The sequence below is a fragment of the Gigantopelta aegis genome, chromosome 5 (genome assembly GCF_016097555.1).
Source record: "Gigantopelta aegis isolate Gae_Host chromosome 5, Gae_host_genome, whole genome shotgun sequence".
Taxonomy (NCBI): domain Eukaryota; kingdom Metazoa; phylum Mollusca; class Gastropoda; order Neomphalida; family Peltospiridae; genus Gigantopelta; species Gigantopelta aegis.
Window position 1 is genome coordinate 22,844,619 of NC_054703.1, and position 17,173 is coordinate 22,861,791.

Below are 17,173 nucleotides of genomic sequence, written 5' to 3' on the forward strand. Positions count from 1 at the left end.
TAAAAATTCAGTTGCAGCTGTAATCCAAAATGGACATCTATCAGAAAGTTTTAAGTTATACAGAGGCTGCAGACAAGGCAATCCGTTATCGCCCTACATTTTTATAATATGTGCAGAAATACTTGCCATTTTAATACGCAATAACAAGAATATTAAGGGAATTTATATTGATGGAGAAGAATATCTTATTTCGCAGTATGCAGATGATACTACTTTTATTTTGTATGGATCTCTCGAGTCACTGTACGGCACACTAACTACTCTAGACTGCTTTGCAAAAATGTCAGGTTTGAAGCTAAATTATTTTAAATCAAAGAGAATATGGATTGGCAGAAAAAAATTCTCAAATGAAGTCTTTCATCATACTAGATGGAAATTAGAATGGGGTTCAACTAAGTTTACTTTATTGGGAATTCGCTTCTCTTTAAATCTAAAAGATATAGTTAAAGATAACTTTGAACCAAAAGTATTAGAAATGGAAAGTACAATGAAAATCTGGAGTGCACGAAATTGACGCTATTAGGCAGACTCACTGTTTTAAAAACATTAATAATACCCAAAATAATAAATTTACTAATCTCATTACCAACTCCATCTGAACAATTAGTCCAAAAGTTAAAAAAAAAAATTTTTATAGTTTTATATGGGACAATAAACCAGAAAAAATAAAACGTGAAACTATAATTCAAGATTATCAAAACGGAGGTTTAACAATGATTAATATTTCAATTTATATAACAGCTTTAAAATCAACATGGATAAGAAGACTACTTACAAATGATTCAAAATGGATACATCTTTTTTCATCTATTACAAAGGTATCAATACATGATTTAATTATATATGGGGATCAATTTGTTAGCAAGAAAATGCAAAATATAAGTAATCCTTTTTGGAAAGATGTTCTTGAAAGCTGGAGAAAAATTCAGTGTGAAGAAATCCTTGAAAGTATAGACGACATAGTTGGTGTCAATATTTGGCACAACAGTAAAATATTAAAAGATAAAAATCCTATTTTCTACAAAAAGTATGCCGAAAAGGGAATTATTTTTATAAATGATTTAATTGGTGTACTAACTGTTGACGAATTTATGGTGAAGTGTAATATAATAACGAATTTTTTAGATTATACGTCGTTAATTAAAGCAGTAAAATGTTTCATTGAAAAATATGGAAAATTAAATTTTCAAACTGAATTTTTTCCCTAATTATAAAGCAGTTTATCCACAAAAGTTAAAGCAGATTTTAAAAGAGAAACAAGGTTGCAAGGAACAATATAAACTGCTATGCAAAACATCACAAATACCAAAATCACAATTAAAATATCAGGAAAAAGGTTTTAACTATTCATTAAGGGAATGGAAAATATATTATAGCATACCCTTTAAATGTACTAGAGATACAACTTTGCAGTGGTTTCAGTACAGAATATTGCATCGAATACTCGCAACTAATAATTTTTTATATATATATACTATTCACTGTATAGATACCAATAAATGTACTTTCTGTAATCTGCGGCCAGAGACAATGGAACACTTATTCTATGATTGTCATTTTGTTAAAAAAAAACCTATGGAAATCTATTGCAAATTGGATAACAAATACTATGGGTGAACATATTACTTTTGATAAACATATAGTTATCTTAGGTTCGCCTAATGAACAAAACAGCAGTGTAGTAAATTGGATGATTATTAATATAAAATATTATATTTATGCTATAAAAATGCAAAAACAAAAATTGAACTTACGATCATTACAATGGACAATTAAAAACAAATTAGAAATTCAAAGGTGTATTCTGCTTAAAAACTGTGAATACGAATATTTTGAAACATATTGGAAGAAATGATATAATTTATTTATTGACAATTTTACATGAACTTTTTCAACTGTCGTTTAACATGCTGGCTTAGAGACAAATATTAAAAGATAAAATTGCAACCCGTTATTCTTTTCTTTCACTTCTGATATTTCGTTCTTTCCCTTTCTTCTTTCTCTTCTTTCTTGCTCCCAGAAATAATTAAAACTAATTACCGACATGTATGAAAACTGATGTACATGGATATTTGTGTGTGTGTGGGGTGGGGTGGGGGGGGGGGGGGGGGGTTAAGTAAGTGAGTGGATGAGAGAGGTTTTTTTTAATGCAGTATATGTTTTAAACATGAACATTGTGTACATGTAAATAGTCTGTATATACAGTGTGTATATATATATATATATATATATATATATATATATATATATATATATATATATATATATATATATATATATAGATAGATAGATAGATATGAAATATAATTAAAATATGTGTACGCCAATGAGCTCAGGGCACCTCAACCCTGACACTGCCAAATATTTCTGGGGACAATAAAAAAAAAATAATAATAATAATAATAATAAAATAATAATAATAATAATAATAATAATAATAATAATAAACAGTGGTCACACTGAGGTAGAGGATCTTTCTTCAAGATAAATGAATGGGCCAAGTATCCGGAATGACGCAAATCTGAAGCAGACTTGACAGTGAATCTGCCTTTTCAGTATCCTGATGCCAACATGGCTGGGCACACACAAATAAATACAATATCTTTATTGGCAATGGATAAAAGACACACTTTCGTATCACCATCCCAATTAAGGGATGGTCCAGCTTTATATTTCGTAAAGCTTGGAGACATGAAAGCAAATCTGAATATAATAATTTTGGATTCAATATAATCCTTTATTTCTTCCAAGGCTTTAATGACTGCCCAACCTTCAGCACTAAATATTGACGTTGAGTCTTATGGAAATTATTGTATCTGATGGAAAACTGTAGCACAAGCCACAGAATTCCCATCCCGTGATCCATCTGTATAAACAGGAATATAATCACGGTACCTGTCTTGATTTTCCATGAAAAATTGTTTATACACAAGAGCATCTGTATGATCTTTCTTCAGATGCACAAGATCAAACTCCATTTTAGGTGCTGTAATACACCAAGGTTTTAAAACTACATATGAAGGAGTTTCCAAAATCAGTTAAATCAATGTTGGAAATCAACAAAAAAAAAACACCCCGCTTAATAGGAACACCAAATATAAGGATAGCATTAGGACTAGTATCAATTAACTTCATATATTTGTTATCAAACACCGCATTATGTTTAAGATGTTTCTGTAATAATTTAATCTTGATGGCACACTACAGAGAAAGCTTTGCACGTCTAGCATCCAAACAAGGTTCGTGGGCATCAACATACACGCTCTCTACAGGAGATGTTTTAAATGCACCAAGACAAAGCCTAAGTCCCTGGTTATGTAATGAATCTAACATCTGCAAGTAAGATGTGCGTGCCGACCCATACACAATCAAGTTTTGACCTCACCAGAGATCTATACAGATGGAGCATAACCTTTTGGGCTGATCCCCATTCCGCATTACCAATAACTTCTAAACTTAGAGCTTTTGAGCCCTTCATTTTAACATATTTAAGTTGGGGCACAAAAGATAGCTTCCTGTCAAGAATAATCCCTGGAAATTTGATCTCCTCCCCAACTGGGATTGGGTTGTTGTCCAGAAACAACTATGGATGTAAGTGGTGATATCTTTTCTGGCAGATATGCATGCCAACAGTCTTTGACTTTGAGAACCTAAAACCATCGTCAGTTGTCCATTGACGAAGTTTGTTCAAGGAAAGAAGCAACTGACGTTCAATGATGCTCATGTTGGACGATCTGAAAATAATCGACATATAACGAGCAATCAACACCAGGTTTTAAACACTGTGTGATTCTTTTCATTTTCACAGAAAATAAAGTAACAGACAGGATACTACCTCGAGGTACACGTCTCTTATGTGTAAATATCGGACAAAGTCGACCCCACCCGGACTTTAAAAGATCTATCTTTTAAAAATTGAGAAATAAAAACAGGAAGTCGACCTCTAAGGTCCATGTCATGGAGGTCATTTAAAATTCTATACTTCCATATGGTATCGTAATCTTTCTCCAAATAAAAAAAAACCCATTGATACTAACTGCTAATTATGGATGAAAGCTTCCCTTCAAAATGTTTCAAATCTAACAAGTTGATCGACGGTGCTACGTCTAGATCTGAACCCACATAGCACGTTAGTAAGCAATTTGTGGGATTCAAGATACCAGACAAGTCTACGGTTGATCATTCGTCCCATGGTTTTACAAATGCAGCTTGTCAAAGTGATAGGGTGATAACTAGTATGATTAGTTGGATCCTTACTAAACTTGGGAATAGGACTAATAATTGCTTTCCTCAAATCAGAAGGAAAGTCACCAGAAATCCAGATTTTGTTTAAAATATTCCAAAGAACCAACAAAGATAATTCAGGTAAATGTTTTAATAATTGATAATAAATTTCATTTGGTCCTACTGAAGTATCATGGGCTCTACGAAGAGCATCCTGCAATTCCTCAATTGAGAAGGGTCTGTTGTAGACTTCAACATTTTCAGATGAAAAATTGATGGGTTGCTTTTCAGCTTTATTTCAAACAGATGTAAAAGCATCTGTACTGAAAGCAGAGGATGAGTTATGAGTAAAGTCGTCTGCCAATGGAATTGCCAATGTCACCGTGAAACGTTAAGAAAACGATGTTACAAGTACGAGACACTTTTTTTATTTTCGTTTTCTTGTGGAGCACCGTTTTGTTTTTAAAATTCTATTTGTACCATTAATGCATAGCAGGGCGTGCACTTAGAATTCGTTTTGTTTTTTTACTTTCCATTTTGGCGAGTCATGTCAACTTGTCCGTGCAAGTTTTATAGAAAATTTTTATAGAAAAATATTGTAATTGGCAAAAAGAAACTATATACGGACTATTTTTCACATTTATTTTTGTAATAGGAAAACGTGATAACGATACTGATGGTAATAACAAACCAGATCCCACTGACAATAAAACTTCACAAAATGTCATTACATTTTCAAAATAAAAACAAGTTACTCATCCTGTTGGTTAGGGGTGGGTGTAATAACATAAAATTTAAAATTGTAACTATTTTGATAAATCAAAATCTTAAATCTGTAATTCGAGGTAGCATTATTTATGCAAAGTTATAACTCAGTTAAGTGTCTTTAGTGATGTGTTTGTCCGCTGTTCGCTCCAAATAACGCTGTTACACGTTGCCGTGTTGAGTAAATATAAACGATGAACCAAAGTTGCTGGTAAGTTTTGTCATTTCAGTGGTTATGTCACGGGGATCCTATAATACCCGTAACTGAATGAAACACGATTATCCAAATATCTCTCCTAACTGTATATCTATTAGATCTCTCTGTAACGGGCAGTTCAACCCGCGTGGCTCGTCTAGGTATGATCAGAGATAAGATCTTATATAAAGTATATATTATTATAGCACGTTTAGTTCACTAGAAAACACAACAAAAACACAATACACTTTGGAATCTGTATTAACCTACGCTGACAAATGTACTGCCGCAGTAGTTAATTAACAATAACAAATAATAAAATCTCTAGGTGTCTAGTTTACACAATATGCTAATCACTTCACCGTGACACAACACCCACACGTGTGATAATTGAGAAACGCTTCCAAGGGAACTTAATTAATAAAGGAATTACAACTCTATTCCTAACTGGTTAATTTTTAATTAACCCTTAACTACTCATTCAGTAACCTTGTAACACAGAATTAATACTGGTACCTATCACAATAAAGACAATAACCTACAGTTTACCTAGGTCCTCTAGGATGACTGGTTAAGCTTTATATATATATATATAGAACAGTGAGCCTACAGTTTACTGCGTCAGATGACCGGCAGCACCGTCTAAATAATATTGGTATAATACAGTATTAAAATATTTAAAGTTACATCAATCACATCAAGGTTATACACAGAGCAGAAATAAAATATTTACCAGTCCGGACGGACAACGATCCCCTGGAGCCTTCCTTTTGTTTCTCCCCGATATCTCTAAAACCCTAGCTATTTATTATAAAATCCCAGACTGGTCCGGAGACAGTACGCGGAACCGAACCTTACGATGTGTATATTTCCACAGTGACCAAGCGGTATTTTTTTCTTACAAGCCTAGACTGGTCGTCGCCTAGTTCGCCAGCAATACCCGGAACGTACCGAACTAGCGGAGGTATTACGTAACTACTGGCCACATGGCCTCCGCACCTGGTCTGGGTGTGTATTAGAAAGAGCTCGACGACCGTCGCGCAGAGGTATTACGTAACAAAGTGCCTACCTGGGCTTAAGTGCATATTGGAACTGCACACGGCCCTCTAAAACAATTAATATCGCCACAGACGAAAACAAAATTAAGAGCATGTTCCGTCACAGGTTACCATTAGTTTTTTATTCATTATGAACTTGTGACTTGCATACTTCAATTTAATCCTGCACATGTTTTGTGTTCTCATCAACAGATGTGTAACAAATCAAATAAAAAAACTGGACAATTTGATTCAACTATGCACATCAAAAACGCGAATAACTAGCTTCGTTTAAAACAGTGCAATACACGTAGATGACAATATATTGGATTTTGACTGTGCGAATCTTACACAATGAAACCTACATAATGGAATTTAAAAGCTAACACAGTTAGGAACATTAATGATATATGAGATAATTTGTTTAATGACACATTAAAGCCATATTTATTTATCAAAGTTTCACAGCATATATAGAAGGAAGGAAGGAACTGTTTTATTTAACGACACATCAACACATTTTATTTATAATTATATGGCGTTGGACATATGGTTAAAGACCACACAGATATTGAGAGAGAAAACCTGCTCCTTTTGAGTAGCAGCCAGGGATCTTTTATATGCACCATACCGCAGACAGGATAACACATACCACCGCCTTTGATATACCAGTCGTGGTGCACTGGCTGGAGCAGCATATATAGAAGTGAAAACAAAAACGTTTGCTACCAAATTGTATACATTAGTTAAACCATGATTACAATATGCATAAAACAGCAGAAACAATTAACACTACAAATCAAACATTAAAAAACCACAACGCCAGTCCTATGTAGAATGGAAACAAATATTAATATACAAATTTGCCACCCTGATGGGAAAGCCTCACTGGAACATTGCCGACCCTGCATGGGACTACAATTTCAAACACAGGATGACCACGTCATAGGTGCAGCTTGGTTCAGATCAAGGGAATATTACAGATGACTTGATTTTGAACGATTCAAAGTTGCTGGCCAATTCCTAATGGTGATAGGAAAACAGTTTAATCATCTACAAATCTTTTATTGGATGTTATCTGTTCACATTACTGTTTAACTGTTTTCTGTTTCAGCTCCGTATGGTGTAAAAGATGAAAATCTGACCACGCTAACGACAGTTACTCTGCCATTCAGTATTTCAGTGACTGGAAGCTGTACCTACCTCCTCCCAAACTGTATTTGGACATACAAGGTATGTACCTGTAGATATACTACCATATACTAAAATATATTAAATCTGTCGTTAAAAACTATCTTAAATCCACTGTTTCATTAAAAACAATTAAAACTTCCTCAAGAGAATAAAATAACAAAAAAGAGATAACACCAAGGAAACTAAGGGAAGCAATTAAATAAATTACATGTAGCACCAGTTGAATTGATGGATATTAGCATAAACTATTGATGGATATTAGCATAAACTGTTCATGGAGTCAAAAGACTTTATGTCTCACTACACAGATGTCATCTGCCACTGAAATCCACGTTAAATTGCCCAACTTCAAATGAAGACTGCCAATAGAATGGGTTCTCGTTGGCTCTGACAACATACACCACTGCGAACATACATTATATAAGCATTTATTTTCACTCCAAAATTGAGAACATTTCCGTATCCGTTGTTTTGCTACATGAGCGCATCTGGCTGTAGTACCAGTCCGAACAGGTCGTTCATTAACCCATTCACTGTCTCTTGCGCTGTACATCCATGTCCCAAAATGTCAATGCACAATATTACAAAACAACATGGGCAAAATACAGCCAGAAGGCTTACCAGTAAACATACCTATTGTTTTAATTATTCCCCAATTCCTAGAAGTAACTATGTAAACCATAACATGTGTCACAATTAGGAACTATAGTGGACTGTGATGAATGAACTGTCACCCGGACGTCAACTGTGTAGTGAGACCTTACTGCCCTAATGTTCTGTATCACATCCATTGCATCAAGTAGTCTACAATATATGTCTGTGTACTGATCAGTTTCCAAACATGAAGATGCAATGTGCTATATTGCAAGTTTGTGTTGGAAGATATTCAAGAATATTTTATCACTTGACTCTTGTAAAAAATATGATTAACAGATGGTTTCATTATGCCTTTGTTAGCAGTCGCAAATGTCTGTGTCAGGTGACAGACGTGCAACAATGAGCAACCTTGACATAATTAGGCCTCTCGGTGGTCGGTGTCAGAATATATTTACTTCATTTCATTTCAACTTATTTTCGTGCTTATATCCTATTAAGGTTCAAGCACGCTGTCCTCTGGACACACACCTCAGCTGTCTGAGCTGTCTGTCCAGGATAGTGGGATAATTGTTAGTTGGTTGGTGTTTAGTTAGAGAGAAGAGGGTGTAGTGGTTATACCCATTGAGCCCTAACGAACTTGCTCTGTTTGGACCCGATACCGGGCTGCGAACCCTGTACCTACTAGCCTGTAGTCCGATGGCTTAACCACTGCTTCATCGAGGCCGGTGTCAGAATATAAGCTTGTATTTGAAGTTTCCTTTTCTTGCTAAAATTCATTGTATCCACACAAAAAACCTAGTTTTTTCATGCATGGCTGAATATCCCTTTTAAAAAAAGAAGACAGGTTACTGAACTCAGTGGACTTTTGGACAATCTTGAACTTAGACAACTCATCCTCGTCAGCTGTAACTATCTTCATAGTGGACCAGCCAAACACATGCAAGTCCTCTAGAAAAAAAACCCAGCATGTGATGGCGTTGTAATGTTAAAAACAGTCCTCCAGGTTAAATATATTCTATGAAGCTTACTGATCAACATAGGGGTTTATGACATTCGCAATAATGTTTTAAATAAAAGTTATAGGACATTTAAAAATAACACCTAAACAGAAATGTGTAAACCTGGCGTGAACTCTTTCGTCTATAATATGCAAGCGCAAAATGTTTTCCTAAAATATATGACTCATCGACAACGAAAAGTAACTGGATGCACAAAGGTTGATTTAAAAATACACGCAAAAGTACAAGATTTGTTCAGTGATTAATGTCATTAACGAGAACTACTCAATTAAAATTGCTTAGTTTAGCAAGAACCGTAAACGGGGATAACCCAGAGGTAAAATACTCCAACTTTCGAATTCACGACTGATCTATTCATTGATGAATAATTACATATTTGGCAACACTAACTCTTTTTTTTTTTTGCTTAATTTAATCAATAAGATGACGATCTAATATAAATAAACTGGCTGAAAACTCATTTGCAGAACGAGCTCAGGCGTTGGTTAACGTTAGTGCGTGGGGGGGGGGGGGGGGGGGGGGTATTGAACACGTTTGACATCTTATTCAGAAAGAGAAACCTACTGGTGGTGGTTTTCCAGTAACAAGGTTGCGAAAAACACCCAAGTGTATTGTTGTCGCAATTAATGTAAATAGTCGTTTTTTGTAGTATTAAACTAGCGTTTGAATTAATGTAAATAGTAAATTTATGTAGTATTAAACAGGGTCTGAAATTGGCTGAGATTCCTGTTGGACATTCTGCTGGCCCGAACCACAACTTCCTGTACCAAATAAATATATTATAAAGCCTTATTTTTATTCACGTGTTTTGGGAGGCGTCTTTTATTTGTTTGTTTGTTTTGTTTTGTTGTTTTTTGTTGTTGTTTTTTGTTTTTGTTTTGTTTTTTGGGGGATGGGGGTAATTTCTTTTTGAGCTGATAACGAGTGTTATCGCCAGGTGTTGTTTTTTGTTGTTTTTTTTGTTGTGGGGTTGTTGTTTTTTGTTTGTTTTGGGGTTGTTTTTTTGTTGTTGTTGTTGTTGTTTTTGTTGGGGGGGGGGGCGGGTTGGGGGGATACAATAACACAGGGTTCGTAGCGGACTTTGAATTCCTTAAAAGTCTTTGATTTTGAAAAAAAGATAAGATTTTTAGATCTTTGAAAGTCTTTCAATTCTAATAAAAGTTGTGATAACCTGTTGGTTCATCTGGGCAGTAAATTCCTGTAATTTAATTTGAACTAGTGTCAATGTACAAACCAACATTTTGTTATTATTTACTTTTAAGGGTGAAAGGTGATAATATTTAAAATCATGGTGTATATGTTGGTTGGAACGCTGCATGTAGGAGTTTTAGGCTACATATGTTACTACTGTGGTCTTTAGGATTTGATTTTCTGGAATACACCCTAAAACAATTTTAGCTCAGATAAGAACATGAGCCTTCAAATTCAGTGTTTTCGTCTAGGACAGGAAAGGGACCACAAACAGCTCAGACTCTTGTCTAATATACCACTTCGTAGTTCCTATTATTTTGGAAAACTGATTAGGCCTGTATGTAATATACTTTTTTGTTCGAATTGTTTGTTTTTAACGGCCAACAAACTGAGAAAATGTGCACCGACTGCACAGATATAATCAGCTACGATCTGATAATGGCAAAGGCCCAGGAATTGTCACTCCTTTGGAGGGTACTCCAGTACTATATACACAACAACCTCGGTGTAAACATCTGTCCAGTAGTGTATTCTGGGGCAATTCTTCGAAAATTACTTTGTTCGGCACTGTTCGAACAGGAAAAGTTCTGATTGTTTTCAAAAGATGGGGCATTCCACAAGTAATGGTTATAGACTTCATAAAGGATTGATTCTGTGACAAAAACAACAACAAAAACAAACCGTGAATCTCTGGAGAAGGAGATGTCATTGTGAAACACCTATATTATATATCCCTTCTCGGTGTGTGAATGTTTTTCTTCTATTTGTTTGTTTTTGTTGTGTTTTTCTTTTTTTCTTTTTTCTTTTTTTCTTTTTTTTCTTTTTTTTTTGGGGGGGGTGGGGGGGTGGCGGGTTTTTTTCATTTCAATAAAATTAGTTGAAATATTATATGTTCTTTTTTTGTGTGTGTATGTTATGTAGACATTTGCTGATGGGTTCGCAAGTAGCTATATCCCATTGATCTTGTTTGTTGTCTGTTTTTGTTTCTTCTTTTTCTTTCTCTCTTTCTTTTTTTTCTTTTTTCTTTTTTTTTTAATTATTTTTTTTTAATCAATAATTTCAATTTTTAATTGTGCACAGGGCCCACGGAGTGTATTTGAAAGTGAGGATGGTGCTACAGACAGTTTGAAGTGTGTGTGTGTGTGTGTGTGTGTGTGTGTGTGTGTGTGTGTGTGTGTGTCAGTGACCAAAATATAGAGATGTATCTAGTCATCTTATCTTGCCAATGAATGCAGTCATAAAATAATTATACTTAAATTATAAGTATATCTAAACTACCAAAGGTTGATTTTCTAGAGACAAGTGTCAGAAAAGCCATCGACAAAAGGACGACTGGCAAAAACTATTAGTCTCTTCTGTTGAAATGTTTTCTGAAAGTTAATGTAGATGGAGAAGTGCACGACTTGAGCCTACAAATTTGACTTAGCGTTTCACCAGCTGTATTGATACAGAAAAAAAATATGCAAGCTTTTTACATCAGTTGCTACAACTCACTTTGTTATTATTTATTTAAAACATTTACAATCCTGAAAAATACATGCATGTGTAGATATTCAAACGAACGTAATTTAAAACTGTATCAACATAATTGCTATATTTCTTATTTTTATTTTTTTTTGTAAACTGGTCTGGTGCTTATAAAACTTTTAAGGGTTTAGACTTGAGACTCTGAGACAGTAACGTCATGGCAACGCCATACAAATAGCATGCGCGTGACGTCATTTGAGATTTGAGTCTGGCCTCTAAAGTTTTATAAGCGTTCTTAGTGTTCCCCTGCAGATACAGGGCGAGTCTGAAGAAAGAGTACCAGATGGTCTAACAGAGATAACCAACACCAGTGCACACTGTAATTCAGGAGATCAACAAGCAACTTGCACCTTGAAGTTTAATAGAAATCGTAAACTCAGGAGTGTTTTTCACAGGTAAATAGTTTCACATGTTAGAGCCAGAAGGTGCTATCCTGAGCTAAATCGAGCTTTTTTTAGTATGAACTGGAGAGGGCTATAAGTCTTATCTCTGTTCTTCTGTCTGTTCATCCATCTGTCCCGCATATCGTTTTCCTGATTTTTAAAATTTTATTATTGATTTTTATTATTATTATTATTAATTTGTGTGGGTTTTTTGTGTGTTTTTTTGTATGTTTTGAAATAAAATGTTTTGTATAGCTTTATCATATACAGTTATAGATCAAGTTTGACCTTTATGGTAATTTACCCTCTTTTTTTTATCGAGTTACATGTATGGTCCTCAGACTTTTGTTTTGCAATGCCTCAAGATACTGAGCTGGATTTTGTGTATAGCTTTTTTATGTTCTGTTACAGATCAAGTTCGACTTTCATTGCAATTTACCCATTTTGTCATGTGCGTTAAACTTACGAGATCTTAAAACACAATATATCAAAACTATTTCGCATGCTATCCCTGAAGATATTGAGATGAAATTTTGTATACAGCTTTATCATGTACTGTTACATATCAAGTTATAACGTTCATGGCAATTTATTCACTTTTATACGCCCATCTATGGGTCGCATTATTGTATGGCGTTGTCCGTCCGTTTGTACGTCCGTCTCTTAACTTTTCATGTCCGAACCATATCTTGCATACAGATGCATACAGGACCATCAAACCTCACATATGGGAACACCTTGTGATGACAGTGTGTCGCGTTCTATTACTAGGTAACTGACCTACTTTTCACGGTCTACTGCACATAACAGTAAATCCTTGTCTGGACCATAGTGCGCATATAGATGCATACAGGACCATCAAACCTCACATGTAGGAATAACTTGGGATGGCGTGGTGTCGAGTTCTATTACTAGTTCACGGTGTCCTACTTTTCACGGTCTACTGCACGTAACAGTAAATCCTTGTCCAGGTTTAGTGAAGCTCTTAAAAAGGAAAAGGAATTAAAAAGAAAACAACTGGAAAATCAAATTAATTTTTTAACTGAGTTAGTGGATAAAAATCCTGAAGCAAAGATATTTGTTGCATGGTTGGAAGAAAAGAAACAACAGGAGGAATTAGATAGAAAGGAATATATGAAGGGTTTAATTTTGAGAAGCCGAGCTAGGTGGATAGAAGACGGAGAAAAGCCATCGAAATATTTTTTTTAAATCTAGAAAAAAAGAAACTATGTAAATAAAACAATAACCCAACTTGTTTGTGAGGATAGTAACATTATTATTGAACAAAATCAAATATTGGAAGAAGCCGGATCGTACTACTCGAAACTATATATGTCACAGGAAGAAAATCTAATAGATATTGATTTAGATGAGGTTTTTAGAAATACAAATATTCCCAAAGTTGAAAATGTTAGCGAATATGTAGGTCAAATAACAGCAAGTGAGGCATTGTATGTATTAAAAAATATGAAAAATAATAAAATGCCGGGGCCAGATGGGTTCACAGTCGAATTTTTAAAATTCTTTTCGCAGGACGTTGGAAAATATTTACTTCCAAGCATTAACTATTCGTTTGAAATTGGCGAGCTGTCAATAACTCAAAAACAAGGCACTATTACTCTGTTGCCAAAAGGAAATAAACCCCGTGATGTTCTAAAAAAACTGGAGACCAATATCTTTACTAAATACCACTTATAAAATCATTTCTGGCTGTATAGCCAATAGAATAAAGCAATCTATAGATAAATTAATTCATGAAAATCAAAAGGGTTTCCTAGCAGGCAGGTGTGTAGCCGAAAATACCAGATTATTATTTGACCTGAAGAATTACACTAGTGAAAATAATATTCCGGCACTCCTTTTGTTAGTAGATTTTGAGAAAGCTTTTGATTCAGTATCTTGGGGATTTATTAACAAAACCTTAATTTTTTTTAACTATGGCGATGGCATTATAATATGGGTTAATATATTAAATAAGGACTGTATGTTAACTGTAATTCAAAATGGTGTTTTTACTAAATTTTTCCCAGTAGGGAGGGGATGTAGACAGGGTGATCCAATAGCACCATATCTTTTTATATTGTGCGCTGAGATCATGGGAAATTTGTTTAGAAAGGAGGAGTCAATTAAAGGAATGGTAATAGAAAAAAGAGAATATAAAATAATGCAGTATGCAGACGATACAGCTATAACACTCGATGGGACAGAAGCTTCACTAAGGAACACATTAAATTTAATAGATCAATTTTCTAAATTCTCAGGATTGAAACCAAATATTGAAAAAACTATTGCTATTTGGATCGGATCAAATTCAAATAATATTCATAATCTATATAAAGATAAAATCTTAAAATGGTCACAAAAGAATTTTACCTTCTTGGGAATTAAATTTAGTGTCCAATTTAATCAAATTGTACAATTAAATTATGCTGACAAAATTGAAGAGATTTCAAAGTTACTGAATACCTGGTCTAAACGTCATCTTACTATGCTGGGTAGAATTACCGTTGTCAAATCCTTGGCTCTATCTAAACTTGTTCACCTTATTCTCAGTATCCCCAATCCAGACAAGGGCATAATAAAAACAATAAACAAGATTTTTTATTCATATATTTGGAAGAGTTCCATAGATAGAATTTCTCAGAATTCGCTAATGCAGGATATAGAAAATGGTGGTTTAAAAATGGTAAATTTAGAATATTTTATGAATTCCTTAAAATTAACATGGATTAGAAGAGCAATAAATGGACAAGATTCATTATGGTATCATGTCCTTAGATGTTACCTCCCAAACAAAAATATTTTATTTACTAATATAGGAGATGAATACCATAAACTGTGTGGGAAAAAATTTACAAATATGTTCTGGAAACAGGTATTCAATATACTAGCATTATTCAAAAAGAAAGTGGAACTTAACGAAAATGATATAAGTTCTGAACCACTGTGGTTCAACTCCCTAATTAAAATTGGTAACAAAACTGTTTATTACCAGAATTGGAATATAATTGGTATAACAAACGTACATGATATGTATGACCCAGATGGCAACGTATTTAAATATGATGGATTTTGTGAATTTTATGGCTTTCATCCACCATTTACTACATTTGAAGGGCTAAAGGCTGCAATATTACATACATGGCCATTTTTATCCACCAAACCACTTTCAGCTGACTTTCTATTTTGGCCAAAGTATATAAATACCATAATACAAAACAAACAGGGGTCAAAACATATATATAACACCGATATAAAGTCGTCCATTTTTCCACCAAAAAATATATCTAAATGGGAAAGAGAATTAAATTTGGAACAAGAATACAATTGGTGGAAAAGTATCAACAGCAATGTGTTCAGTATATCTAAGGATACCAAACTGAGATGGTTCCAATATAGAATAATCCAAAGAATTCTCCCTACAAACAAGTTTCTCTATAATATTAAAGTGATAAGCAGCCCAAATTGTAGCTTCTGTAATGCGTCTATTGAAACGTATACGCATTTATTTTTTGATTGTGTACACGTCCAAAATTTAATTAAACAAGTCGAGCAATGGATAAAAGAATCGGCAGACATTATAGTTAGCTTCTCTCGTACCAGTTTTCTTATTGGCCACTCAAAGAACAATATCATAATTGACATTATTGCTCTTTTGACAAAGCAATTTATATATAGTTCAAAATTTCTGAAGAAATCACTAGATATTAAAATATAAAAAATTCATATACATTCTTATTATATATTAGAAAAAAAAATGTATTCCAATAACATCAAAGATAATGAATTTATTAAAAGATGGAGTGTATACCATAAGTTGTTTGAATAACTATCTCTAGGTCATCCACTACTGACAGTATCTTAAGTATTTATTACCATATATATACATGTATAAAAAATAATTTGAGTGTTTAGTACTGAGTGAGGTTCAATGACGTGTTGGCAAGAGGTTTGTTGTTTTATTTCATAGTATATTAATTTTGATCTGTGTATGTATGTATAAAAATATATATATATATATATACTGTGTGAAATTGTGACCAAAAATTAAAATAAAATATTCAAATGAAAAAAAAAGAAGCTTAATAATGAAAACAAAATACATATAATAATAATAATTAAAATAAAAATTTTAAAGGAAGTCATAGCAATCGTATACTGTGTGTAAGACGGTTTAACATGCTAGTTAGTTGTTATCATATTTATGTCACTCGTGAAATACGTTTCGTTCGGCATTCATTAAAGGGACATTCCTGAGTTTGTTGCAATGTTTAAGGTGTTATCGACGAACAGAGACTTTTTAACGATTGTAATTACATATCAAATATATTTTTCTGCATAATATATTAGTAGCTGTATATTAAACGTGTTTCTGATCGTTCTAATATTTGTACTAGGTTAAATTTCATTTTATTTCCTAAAATATATTTTTTCGTACGTACGAAATTATTTGAAGACAAAATCAAGTTTGGGCTTCTTACAAATATTAAGACGACCAGAAACACATTAAATATACAGACACTGATATTCTAAACAAGAAAATATATTTAATATGTAAGTTTAATCGTAGAAATATTTTATTAGTCGGAAACATCTTACAATGCAGCAAACTCAGGAATGTCCCTTTAAGGACAAACACTTGGTAATTGCTAAATAATTTATTATCCTCTTTATTTTAGTTAGTTCAATGTTAATCTTTGATATCATAACACATTGATAATTCTGATATCATAAACAAATATTATATGCTATTTTTTTGTCATATAACATTAGGAATAAATCATAGATTATATTTATTACATTTATTTACAGAAAAACAAAGAAGAAAGGTGACGATGGGCAGAACGAAGCTAATAACTTGGGCAGAACGAAGCTAATAACTAAAGAAACAAAAATCCTGCATTTTTCCGAAACTTGTACCCGAGTAGGGAAGACACAATGACGCTATTGCTACAACTTCATAGTTTGGGTTGTTGTCGGTTTTTGTTCGATCGTATGAAACTGTATTAGTATACAAGCATAAATTGAATTTATATGGTT

At 33.5% G+C, this 17,173-nt stretch overlaps 1 protein-coding gene across 4 annotated transcripts in view; it reads left to right on the top strand.

Moving 5' to 3' along the window:
• LOC121373601 overlaps positions 1 to 17,173 on the top strand; it is a 35,910-nt gene extending 18,737 nt beyond the window's left edge. For all 4 annotated transcript variants that reach the window (XM_041500291.1, XM_041500293.1, XM_041500294.1 and 1 more), the window contains 3 exons: positions 7,337 to 7,455; positions 12,003 to 12,145; positions 16,946 to 17,173. In XM_041500291.1, coding sequence (XP_041356225.1) covers positions 7,337 to 7,455; positions 12,003 to 12,145; positions 16,946 to 17,075 — 392 coding nt within the window. In that variant the 3' untranslated portion in view covers positions 17,076 to 17,173. The remainder of the gene's footprint in view (positions 1 to 7,336; positions 7,456 to 12,002; positions 12,146 to 16,945) is intronic.